General features: G+C 33.9%; 1 protein-coding gene across 1 annotated transcript in view; it reads left to right on the forward strand.

The window, feature by feature from the left end:
* LOC125050714 (furin-like protease 2) overlaps nt 1–13107 on the forward strand; it is a 184250-nt gene that overhangs the window by 131372 nt on the left and 39771 nt on the right. Inside the window, exon 2 of the mRNA XM_047650750.1 lies at nt 2450–2701. Within this exon, the coding sequence (XP_047506706.1) occupies nt 2540–2701 (162 nt within the window). The 5' untranslated portion in view covers nt 2450–2539. The remainder of the gene's footprint in view (nt 1–2449; nt 2702–13107) is intronic.

The following is a 13107-nucleotide window of genomic DNA, read 5'->3' on the forward strand; positions in this document are numbered from 1 at the left end:
GAGTTTTATAATTTTTCTGTGTGTCAATAGCTTTTTCAGTTTCTTCCTGCATGATGTAAGGTACCGTTTCGTACTCTGGTAAGTCTATTTCTCTTTTATTTGTGTTATTTTTGTATAGTTCGGTGTAGTAGTCAGTAGCGATTTTGAGTATTTCTTGTCTACCAATTTTCTTCGCTCCTCTTCTATCTTCCATCTTAACAATCCATTCTTTCTTGTTAGTTAATTCTTTGTACGCCTTCTTTATTCCTCCTGTCTGTCTAATATGTCTCTCTATTGTTTCCATACGATGTTGTCTCCTGTCTTTCCTAATGTTTTCTTTTATTTCTTTACTAATTCTTGCAATTTCTTTTCTATTTTTACCAGTATTTTTCGCACTTATTAGCACTGCTCTTTGGTTAAGGAGGTTGACGGTTTTTTCTGTCATCCTGTTGTATAGGTTCTCTTTCCTTTTGCTATGTTCTTTAGTAGTGGTTACAATTTTATTTTCCAACCAATTGTATTTCTCCTGTGTGTCGGCGTCTTTTGTTTCATATTTGTAGTCTTTAAGTTTCGAGTTTAGTGAGTTGGCTATTTCTCCTATCAGATGTTTGTTAATTTTTATATTTTCTCGACTTATTTTTGGTCTGGGGTTCTTGGGTTGGGATGAGTTTAACTCAGCTCTGACCATGCGGTGGTTGGTGTTAAAATTTAGGTTATTGATGACATTTATGCTTGGAAAGAATTTATGTTTGTTGGTCAGTATAAAGTCAATTTGGTTTTTTGATTTTCCATCGGGTGACAACCAGGTCCACATTCTGTTTTTCTTTTTCTTGAAGACGGTGTTTAATATGGTCAAGTTATTTTCCATTGCAAAGTCTATGAGCATTTTTCCATTCCTGCTTCTAGGTTTTGAGCTGTATGTATAGGGCCCTATAATTGCATCCTCGTTCCGTTGGCGTTCGCCAATTTGACCATTGAAGTCACCCATCACGATGATATTTTTGTGGGCATATGTCTGCAAAGCTTTATTCAAATCTTGGTAAAACTGGTCAATTGTTTCCATATCTGCTTGTTCTGTAGGTGAATAGATCTGGATAATGGTCCATGGGTCCTTGTAATCGGGTAGTTTTAAATTCAATAATGCTATGCGCTCTGATACACCATGAAATCCATCTATGTGCTTTGTTAGGTATTTTTTAACTAAAAATCCTACACCATGTTTTCCTGGGGTTTCCCCTATATGATATAGTATAAAGTCTGGGTGTGCGACAATGTTTTCTCCCATTCTTCTCACTTCACTCATGCCGAGAATATCCCAGTTAATGTTTTGTAATGCTATTGACAATTCCGATAAGCTTTCATCTGATCTTAGTGTTAATACGTTCAGGGTAGCAATGTATATTCTTGTGTATCTGGATGTTGGGATCTTCGTGTTGACGTTTTGCTTGGGTAGAGTTTGTGTAATGTTTTCTTTATTATGTTGTTGTTGTTGTTGGTTCAATGTTGGAGGGTTTTGGTCTAATTCCCCACGGGGACCAGCCGGGTTGGGGAGTATTTTCTTAGCGTGGTAATTGTTATTTGTGTATTTTCTTGGTTTTTCGGTATGCTGTGTTTTATTATCGTTTTTAGTTGGTATGTTCTCCAAGTCCTGACGTTGAATTTGCTCTGGAGCGAAATATATTATATGTTTTGTTTACTTTCTTGGGAGCCGTTATGTCATTATTGTGTTCCTGTTTATTTTCAGATGGTGATTTGGATTTTGAGCGTTTCCTTTTAGAATATGTCGATCCTTTCTCCTTTACTATCAGCTTATCATACCTTATAAAGGCGATTTTTTTCATTTTTCTCTTCCTGTTCCTTCTTTTGCTTTAGACCCTTTCTTTTTAAGATGACATCTTTAGGATAGTCTTCCGTTGCATATATGTTTGGAGGGAAGTTTTTATTATTTTTAAGAGTTCGTATTTACGCCATGTTAAAGAAAGAGTAACCAGGATTGGTCTTATTTTGTTTCCAATTTTCTTGCCAAGTCTTCTTAGATTGCTAATCTCCCAATGATTCCACTGGCGCACCCCTTCGCTTCTTCGTGCTGTTTCGTTTAATACATCTATTGCGTTTTTCCAGAGTTCAGCTGCGTTATTTTCCGTTTCTACAATGCCATGTAGTATTACATTGTTCTTCCTTGCTTCTCTTTCCAAGTTTTGCACGCGCGTTTGAAAGATTTTCACTTCTTCTTTTAGTTTCTGGTTCTCGGCAATAAGGATGATTTTCATACCCCGTATTTATAAATAAATAAATGTTTAATACATTCAATTCTCTTAAGAAATTTTGTAATTTGATATTTTTAGTGCATTTTGAAGCCAACTGAAGTTAACTGAATAAGTTAGGTACCTTGACGTTTCAGTGGGTATATATAGAAATTATTTCCAAAATAATATATTTTTTATATTTAATGCGTATTTTGTTTTTCCAGGTGCTTCAAGGAATGAGAACTAGTAATGAAACAGTGCTAACATAACAAGTGTTCTGCGGTCGCGGTAGCGGCTGATGTGATCGTGTTACAATGATGATGACATGGCGCTGGCTGGCTCTGATAGCCGCGCTTGGTGCGTGCTGGTCCCTTCCGGAGACATACTACCACAACCACTTTGCCATTCAAGTTCTAGATGGACCAGAACATGTAGATGACATCGCTTTAAGACACGGCTTTGATAATCATGGCCAGGTGAGTTCAAAATAAAATCTATTAAAAAGGTCCTCAATATCATATTATAAATAAACTTTAATAGTTTTAAACTTTTACACTGTTGCATTCATTCAAGAAATACTTTAACATTATTAGAAGTGTATTTATATTCAAAGCACAAATTTCGTTAGAAACGAAGTGATCTTGCTTAATATCAGTTAATGCAGCTTATTTCTCGTGTCTGTTGGAAGGCGGCGTCCAATTAAGCCTTCTAGTTGATTAATGGCCATTACTCGCAAAGGTTTACTTTTCAACTACGCCTTTTCACTCGGAAAATCTCGGCATGCATAAGTAATAACTTGCAAGAAATATAGAACGCGATCATTAATTTTAAATGGTGTTGACGAAAGGATCAGCATTCAGAAACGTACCCGTAAGATTTTTTTAATTTTGAAGAAATAGAAAATTTATTTTCCAGTTCTGTCAACACAGATTTAAACTAGCGGTGTGAGTAATGTAGTGTTTAGAAATTTTATAACGACGTCATAACTATAGGTCAGCGTAAATATAAAAAATCGCAAACACCTCTCAAATTAGCCTTGTCGTTTTTGCTTTTAAATGTTAAGTAAAAACTTCATAATTAATTTAAATAAAATACGGATTAATTATGAAACGGTTTATGAACATGTGTTATTATCTGTAAATGCAAAATCATTATAGTTTGATACTAAATTAAATTCATAGAATATACTTTAATTAACGTTAACCATATTAGTATATGTATAAAGCAAAACATTCAGCTCATTTCCAAATATAACATCAGTGCGGTTTTTTGTTTATTCAATAAAAGCTCTTTTCCATAGTAAATATTATGTATGTTATACTGAAAAGTATAATTAATATTTAAATTTAGTTAACTGACTATTAAGTTCTTATATTAGTTAGTGATAGATGTATTGCAAAAGAAGAAATATTTATTACTTTTCTTGCCTATGTCCGCACTTGGCTACAAAATATAATAGATAAAATGCAATGCACTTTCCCCTTAGTAAAAACATATTGCTTGATTATCTTTCCTTGACATCCAATAGGAGCGAATAAAGCTTTATTATATGCCATAGCTGACAATTTTTATTATATATAAAAAGTGCCTCTTTGAATATAATAAACCAATTTTGATAAACCTGGTCGATGAATCTTAGACTATTGGTTTAGTCAAAGTACCAAATCATTGTTCAAAAATCAAAGTAGCCAAGATGTAGCTTCTAAAGGAGAAGGCACTATTAGAGGAATTTCGAAAAATAAGGATACTTCAACAATTTCTTGTCTTTCGTGTACTTTTCAGAGTTCTGCAATTTTTTTTAATGGTAAAAACTTTATTTATGACAAAAGGGTTGTGACAGCATTCATATAACGCTAGTCCCCACAATAGGAAGGCCCTGTGTTGTGGGTAACTAGAAAACAGTTATTAAATGGTACATGTTTAAAACAGTTTAAAAAAAAAAAAGTATTACAAATTAAGAACGAGTGAATGAGTGAGTGTGTGAATGGGTGTGTATGCATTTGAGAGTGTAGCTAAAAGTTGTTATGATCGTGCACAGTGTCTTTGTTAGTTTTTGAAACCTCAAAGTCATACCAAGATATGTAGTAATGCCTCTTTAGATTCGAATTTTGGCTAGTGTAATTTCTATGAGCTTGCGAGTTTATATCTGGATAGTTGGTAATTGATAATTGGTCTAAGGTATTTTCTGTAAATCGCATTAAAATTTAATATATCTAATGGTCGTCGCAGTTTTAGTAGCATATTAAAATTAAACAATAATTGTGTGAATTGGTCAAATAAAACGCGTTTTAGAATTGATTACGGACATTCAGTGTTTAGCCTTTGATCGCTCAGGCCTATGCATAGTTACTCCTCGCTTAACATATTAATGATGTTTAGTTACACAGCCGGTACCTGATTAATTATGTTTGTATTTAACTAACGATGTATTAGGTATTGGAACATTCAAAGATATTCAATAGCAAATTGAAACTCCTTAATGTTAGGACTTTGTTTAATCAACGCGCTTGACCTGACCGGTTTATTTGATTTAGAGAAATAATTAATATAGATATATCGCCAGGGACAACCTTCGCTACGGAAGATCTATCTTATACAATATTATAAAAGTTCGATCACTATCTTATATTATTTTTAATAAAAAATCAACTGATCATGCAAAATCATGCGTCATAATTATTCCTATAAAAAATACCCTATTTGCACACGCATTAGTGCTTAGTATTAGAAGTATGTCTATAAATGTCAGTATTGGGAATAAACAAAGTTTACCGATAAATACAACATCGCTCCCGTTTCGCAAATATATTTGGGACACTTCAAGGAATCGGTATCTCGATCGCAGTCTAAACTAAAAGGCGCTCGAACCTCGACTGGGAATAAACCGAAGGATTCCATGAATCACATTTGAAACATTCCCTGTCGTATTATCTACAGCTCGCTCTTAAAAGTGAAATATTAAACCGTTTGAATAGAGAAACGCCAAATTTCAGATGTTCAGAGTCGCTTTGAAGATTAATGATTGAGGATGTATTGATATTTTACGATGCCTTGTTTTTATATAATGTCGAACGCTAACAACTCTTTTATTTTTGATTTACAATTAATGCACTCTAATAATATAAAAAGAAATGCAAGTTACATTTAGAGAAATGTCTTAAATTAAAAAAAAATATTGAAAAAGTACAAATTACAACTAACATGAACGAAAATATACTAATAATATAATAGGTAGTCAAAACGCGAGGTCGCGCTGGAGCGTTTTTAAAAAGAATAAAATTTTATTTTTAATTAAATTTATTCGACCGGTTACATTGGTGATTAGCTTAAGACTAACTTAATATCTAATAATCGAGACTGGGAGCTAGACAGGCCGTCAGCATATTTCGTTCCGTTTATAGATTAGGAAATATGTCTTGTGACTGCATAACTAGGTACCAACACATCAAAATGTAAATAAAGCAATTAAGAAAAAACAATTATGGAATAATTTCGAGCTCCTTTTTGTTTTTAAGTGTTTTTACAACACATGGATTTGTCAAAGACTTGTCTTCTTGAAGACCAAGTTAGACCATGTATGAGTGTTCTGCTTTTAGAAACAATTTTGACAACTGGAATACCTACGCTAAAAGTAATTTTAATAAAACCCAAACTACGAATTAGAAACATGAAAACTAACGTATCTATTACTAACCATCAAGTTATCTTAAGTCCTTAGAGGTGGGCCATTACCATAACATTCGACTGCTTGCGACTACACCAGTAATAACTGAAATAGCCAAGCAGACATGTTATTTTATATAACGAGGAGTCGACGCTCTATACAAAGTTATTAACGAAGATTGTCTCGTCTTGTAATAGGAGAGTTTCTATTACGATCGAATGACATTCTCTTTGTTTGAATTTATATTTTTAATTTATATTTTTAATCCGTGATGCAGTTTTGCAATAGGATATTATTAATTAAAAATGTGATGTAGGTATACCATTTTTTTGTATTGTTAATTGCGATACTGGGAGGCCCATTGTAATTTTAGTTTTTTATTAAGTATTTATATATCTAATGTATAAAATTCTCGTGTCGCGGTGTTTGTAGTTAAACTCCTCCGAAACGGCTCGACCGATTCTCATGAAATTTTGTGTGTATATATATTGGCTATGTCTGAGAATCGGACAACATCTATTTTTCATCCCCCTAAATGTTAAGGGTAAGTCCACCCCTAAAGATATGATACAGCATTAAAAAATACATACAACCCCTAATTTTCACCCCTCTACGATCAACCCCTATTTTTTATTATAAATGATATACATGGCAAAACGACGTTTGCCCGGCCAGCTAGTTTTTATATATTATTTTTATCATGAGGTAATAAATAATTTTTAAAAAACATATTTTAGTAATTTTTCATTTCATTACAATTTTCTGTCGTGTCTAGTATTGCCAATTGTGACCAGTCGAAGCAGAAATGACTAGTACAAGAAAAATATAACAAAATAGCAGCTTCAAGAAGAACCAGCGTACAAATGCAAAAGATTTTCAGATTACATTTCGAGAGTAGCATTATGTGCATCTTTTGACTACATCTCGCTTTTGACCGTAAGAAGTCTTTGAAACTCGAAACGCTGAATAGTTCAACTGTTAACTTTATCAGAATCCATTTAATATATCCAATACTACGTTTTCTATAGGGCTTTCAAAGTACGTGACGCGTTTGTCGTAATGGTATTCTCTTTTAGAAGACATTTCGCTGCAACACGGCAGGGTCATCATTGAGCAGGATCCTGTTCAACATAGAAAAATCGTTTTGTATTTGGTTAAAATGGGTATTAAGAACAGCCATAACGGAAAATCACCTGCATCATGAGCATAGCTCACATACACACCTTCATAAATACCCTCACTTTTACACCATCACACAACACAGCTAAATTAATTAATTAACTTCTCTTTTGTAAATGATTGAACTTTGGAATATTATGAATTCCATCTTTTGCTATATTTTTAGTGTAATTGTTTGTTTTTGTATATCATTTTTGTTAGATGTAGGATTAGGTAATAAAAAAATCTAATATATAAAATTCTCGTGTCACAATTCATTCCCATACTTCTCCGAAACGGCTCGACAGATTCTTATGAAATTTTTTATACATATTCAGTAAGTCTGAAAATCGGCTACTATCTATATTTCAAACCCCTAAGCGATAAGGGTGTCCACCCCAAATTTTTTATTATTTGGATTAATTTTATTATGTGGCTTTAAAAATACATACAACCCTTAATTTTCACCCATTTTAGTTATTAGCACTAAAAAATGCTTCCAAGAAAAAATATACATGGTAAAACGTTTGCCGGGTCAGCTAGTAAATTAATAAATATATTCGACGATTCAGTACTTTCCGGAAGTAATTGGAGGAAACGGGCAATGTGTTCAGTGCCGTTCCGTGCATCATCTATCAATCGACGTATTAAGATACAGAAAAACGTATATGTAGACTTTGTATTGTACATAACTTAAAGACCCTTTGAGGTATATGGCCTTAAACGCTTGATGACGTGAAATATGTGCTTCACTTCCATATCAAACATTGATGTCTCGAGCCACAAGATTCTGAGAGCTTACCCACACCTCTGTGTTGCTTGAGTGTTGATTTTGGCTGAATTAACCCTCTTGAGCTGTTTCGCTTGTTGGTGTACAGGTACGTTGATTAACATCTCGCGTCGGCACCGTTTGCTTAAGCGCTAAGTGATTATGTAAAGAGGATTCCCTTATTATACAGTTTTGTGGTGCTTATTGTTTTCCTTTACTATATCATAGGCGAACACAGCGTTATAACGTCACTATATAATGATAACCTCGTATGACAAAAAAACATTTATTTTTGGAGTGAAACTTTAGGCGCATGAGGGTAATTTTGTACGGAAACGTCACGAAGATGATCACGCAGCGTTTTTGCCGAAGAAAAGGTTCGATCCCCGGCTGTGCGCCAATGGACATTCTTTATAAGTGCGCATTTAACATTCGCTAAAACGGTGAAGGAAAACATCGTGAGGAAACCGGCTTGCCTTAGACTCAAAAAGTCGACGGCATGTGTCAGGCGTTGATACTTGCCTATTAGATTGAAATGATCATGAAACAGACCCAGAAATCTGAGGCCCAGCCCTAAATAGGTTGTAGCACCACTGATTTTTTTTTATTTCTCCCTGTGTGAGTGTGGCTAAATCGTGATTTCTCACACGTAAAGACCGCGACATTGTACTAACCAAGCTGCATCAAAAAAAGGATATAAAATAATTTGATGAATATTTTGGAGTTCTATCTGTTGATATGTTTTATTTTTCTACTTATTGGCGTAGACGAAAATTGTCTCAGTACGATATTGCGCGTTTCCTGCAATTTTCGTTTCGCCTCACGTACGCTCGATGCCTCTCTGAGGAGGTTCTGTTTGAACGCTTTGCAAGTGCTGTGTTGTGGGACTGAGGGATCTTAGCATTTAGACTGAGATATCGACAAAAAAAAAATATCGTTCTTTGATATCATATTTCCGTTCAATGTTCAAAATGAAGTATCGAATCTTTGTTCAAAAAATATTACAAGTAAGAAATTGTTTATTTGTTTAAATAAATAAAAAACAACCCAATGTGAAACGATACTTATAACGTATTACATAGATGTCATTTGACAGCTATATAACTAGTCTTACAGTAATATATCACGGACAGACAAACTATATTAATATGCCTTGTTGGATTCTAAGAAATCCACGATATACTAAGTACTCACTAACGCCCGAACCCAATAACCTATCTCAATTCATAATCCACCATCTGAGATAGTAATCTTAATCCAAATGTTGTAACAACTGTGCCAATAACCAATCGACGGATTGCCATCTGTCGATACAAGCTATACATGGAGGTCGTATCGGTGTCTGTAGATATAGACCTTTGCATGAAAATGACAGTTGACGAAATCTCGATTTCAACAGTTAATTATTTTACACCAGTTTTTTAAATCATTAAAAAAACTGTTTGTCATGTTTTAAACATACACGGTTTGTGCGGTTTTATTTACTTTATTTTGTTTACATTGATTATCAAATATGAGTGAAAACTCGGTAAAAAAAATGGATTATCTTCTTAGGGTTTGGTTATTGGAATGCAGATAGGAGATCGATCGACTGTCACGGTCTGATTCAGATTGAGAACAATCTGAGATTTTGGATTAATTATTGGATTCGGGCGTAAGTGGACATACTATCGATTAATATATGCGATATCTTAGACTATTGCAAATGGCCTTAGTGGCGACTCGGAGCGGATAACAGGCAGTTTATCGCTCGTCACATGCGACCGGCTTATTGGATGTTGTGCTCATTTCCCACGTATCATACTCCTGACTGATGCCTATCTGTTTCTTAAGTTATTGATGTATTACTCTGCATTGTCCTCTCAATGCATTTACTATTTGCGCAAAAACACATACGTTACGTGTACATTTTTTTAATGATTGTTGAATATGTATGATCTATATATTATGTAGTTACGCATTAGATGAAATTTGTTATATTAGATACAAGCGACCTACCCCGGCTTTGTACGCGCAACCGTAACCTATAAATCTCGAAATTTTTTATACCGAAACTGTTGCGTAACCAACAGAAACCTGGTTTTTAGGTTTTCACGTAATAAATTTCTGACCATAAAAACCTTCCTCAGAGATCAAGGAATAAATAAAATGAACAATAACTTGAATTGGTCTTGCCGTTGTCGAGTTTTGAAGTTTGCAACATATTTTGCAATTTCATTTTAATTTATTTTATTAGTGGTAATTTTAGGTGGACGGAATAACTAGGTTTATTTTGTTTCCACAAATATTCGTTTGTATTCATTTTGTAAATATATAATTAAGTTTAAAATAAATATTTGGGCTTTGATAAATTAACAATCTAGTTACATACCGGCTCGGTAGAACTTCTCTAAACCGTAAATAAATAATTGTCGGTTCAAAGTTTTGTTTGTAAAACTGTAATAGTTTTTTACTTAAAGCGTATTAAACAGAATTTTTTTTATTAGTGATTTTGCTTTTTCACTTTCAACTGCGGTTCCTGATCACCTACTAAACTAATCTGTATTCATTAATTCGGTCGTAGATGTTCTTTAGCCTAAAGCTTTTCTCCGAAAATAGACTTCTAAAAGCAAAAATAATATTTTTTTGTTAAACGTATTGTATTACTCTTGATTCTATATAACTATATATGTAACTTTGGTCTATTGTCAATAGTTTGTTTGTTAATTACGCGGTGTGAGAACTTTTATTGGTCTTTTTTACACCTTGGGTTTTTCATCAGGGATAACGTAGGGTTCTAATGGTGAAATATTTTTTCAAATCAGTCCTGTAGTTTTCACTACAAACAATCAAATCTTTCCTCTTTATAATATAAGTGTAGAGAAAAATGTATCACATTTATCCTTTTATAATAATAGCATAATGTCGGTTACCAGCGTGCCTCAAATATAACCCCTTGGCTTGGCAACAAAAATGCCAATAAACGTTCGAGTTAATAAAGTAAAATATCTGAGATGTTAACATTTGAACGTAATAAAAATAACATCGGTTTAATTTCAGTTTCACTGAGATTCATTTGCTCTGACGTGAATATTCTGATAAATTCTCTGGAATCACACCGTGTTTCATTCGACGTATTGAAGCGAAATTTAATTCACTTTTTGCTCAGGGATTAAAAGCCATATAAAGTTTCGAACCATAATTTGTGTTTTCAAGAAAACACATTTTTGTTGGATTTGAGATATGATTAAAGACTGCAGTTTAAGGGGTTCAATATGAATGACTATAGCTTTACAATAACATACTATACATATCTTCTAATATATAAAATTATCGTGTCACAATGTTCGTTTTCAGACTTACTGAATCGGTCGAGCCGTTTCGGACAACATCTATTTTACATCCCTCTAAATGTTAAGGGTAGGGTAGTGGTCACGTCACACTCCTAAATTTGTATTTTTATTTTTTAGACTAATTATTGTTTTTACTTTTTTTATGATACAGCATACACAAATACATACAACCCTTAATTGTCACCCCTCTACGATCAACCCCATTTTTTTATTCTAGTAGATAGTTATTTTTATTGAACTAAAAAAAGTTTCCTAGAAATAATATACATGGCAAAACGACATTTGACGGGTCAGCTAGTAGAAGTATATAATAGTTCCATTTTAATAAGTACTTTGTGATGTATTATTATAAATAAGTTGATCTAAGTACAAACGCCTTAATAAATGAGCACCCGGCGCGAGTTACAATGGTATTTAACTTGAAACAGTAGCTCTGAACCTACCCATTACTTTGCGATAAAGAACTTGCGTCGCCCTAATTTACTCCGACAATGGCATTTTGAAATAATTATGGAATTAAATAAATGGAAATATTAAAGGGGTACCCCCCTATAACTGCTTTAGTAAGTTAAATAAATTTCATTGTATTGTTTTAAGTGTTTACTTCCCTCATCCAAAAAAATAATAATTTGAGCACTGAATCGAGAAAAGAAGTGAAGTAGAAGGATTATTTTCATTTAAGCGCTCATTTCTAACACCTCGTGTGGCTTTTGCGTACAGCTTGGAACAAAACTGGCTACACGTATTGTTCTATTGATGCTGTTTTCACGTAGAAACAATAGTTCATTTACCACTCACTCATACCACATGACCTAAACGGTTGAAAGCGACAATAATATTTGGCGTATTGTACAGAATTACGGAAATCAAAGTTCGGCCAAAAATCGCTGGAAACTTCATATAAGTTGATTATTTATGAAGAAATATTCAAAGAATTTCAATAGGAAACGAATTGTTAATAACGACATTCACATTTCCAACACAAACATCACGTCTTGATTCGAATAATTTAATATTCTTATGAAAACCAGGCAGATGGGAATGTACTCGAAGCGCTCTGAAAGTGGGTCTAGGATTATTATATTACGTAATACGTATAACGCCGAAACATGTCAAGCAATAGACGCGCAAATGGATCGGATTCTTTGTGTACTGAAAGCCTCGTACAGCAGATGCGCGCTGAAAATTTACATTACATTCTTCATGGGTTTATTATGTGCTCTTTCTTCGTAAATATGATTTCATTGTTGTTAATAAAGTCGCGACATAAACGTCGGGACGGAAGGAAGAGCGGACCTTTCCTTTCCCGAGGGACACAAATGTGGACGGATTTTAAGAAGATATGAATGCTAATTGAGCTGCGAGCGAACCGAACTAATGGTTAAAATTGCTTATTCACCAAAAATACGCTTTAATGCGGAGAAAGCTTTGTTCTCCACACAATATGAGATATAGACGAACATATGAGATGGACCGGATAATTTTGCGGGTCGCAAAGTTCGAAACAGTGTACAATTTTTAATTACAAGCTGTAGGGACAGAAGTATGTTGGGGCTTTGAAATAAACTTGTGTCGGTTTATGGGAAAGGTGGATCGTGTAAGTGAAATAGGTATTTCGAAATTAAACTTTTATTTAATTAAACAACGACGGCTTAGGTTTATAAGCTGCAAATTTTAAAAGCTCGTGTATTTGCCTAGATATGGGTTTAATGAAGCTTATTTACATTTTACAACCCGCAGTATCCCTGGCTTTGCAATTTACATGATTGCTTGGGTGAAGCACCACGAGATAATCTTTTATACTCTTTAGCGGGGGAAAATTTTGATGTCAATTTTTGTGTGCGACAATATGATCAGGGGTTTCGTCCTTGACGTGTACGTCAAGTCGGCTGGTATTCGTGCCCCTAAAAACAAGTAAACGGAAGACCTCGCTACTAATATCCCCAAATTCGTTAGGCA

This window comes from Pieris napi, chromosome 6 (assembly GCF_905475465.1).
Source record: "Pieris napi chromosome 6, ilPieNapi1.2, whole genome shotgun sequence".
NCBI lineage: Eukaryota > Metazoa > Arthropoda > Insecta > Lepidoptera > Pieridae > Pieris > Pieris napi.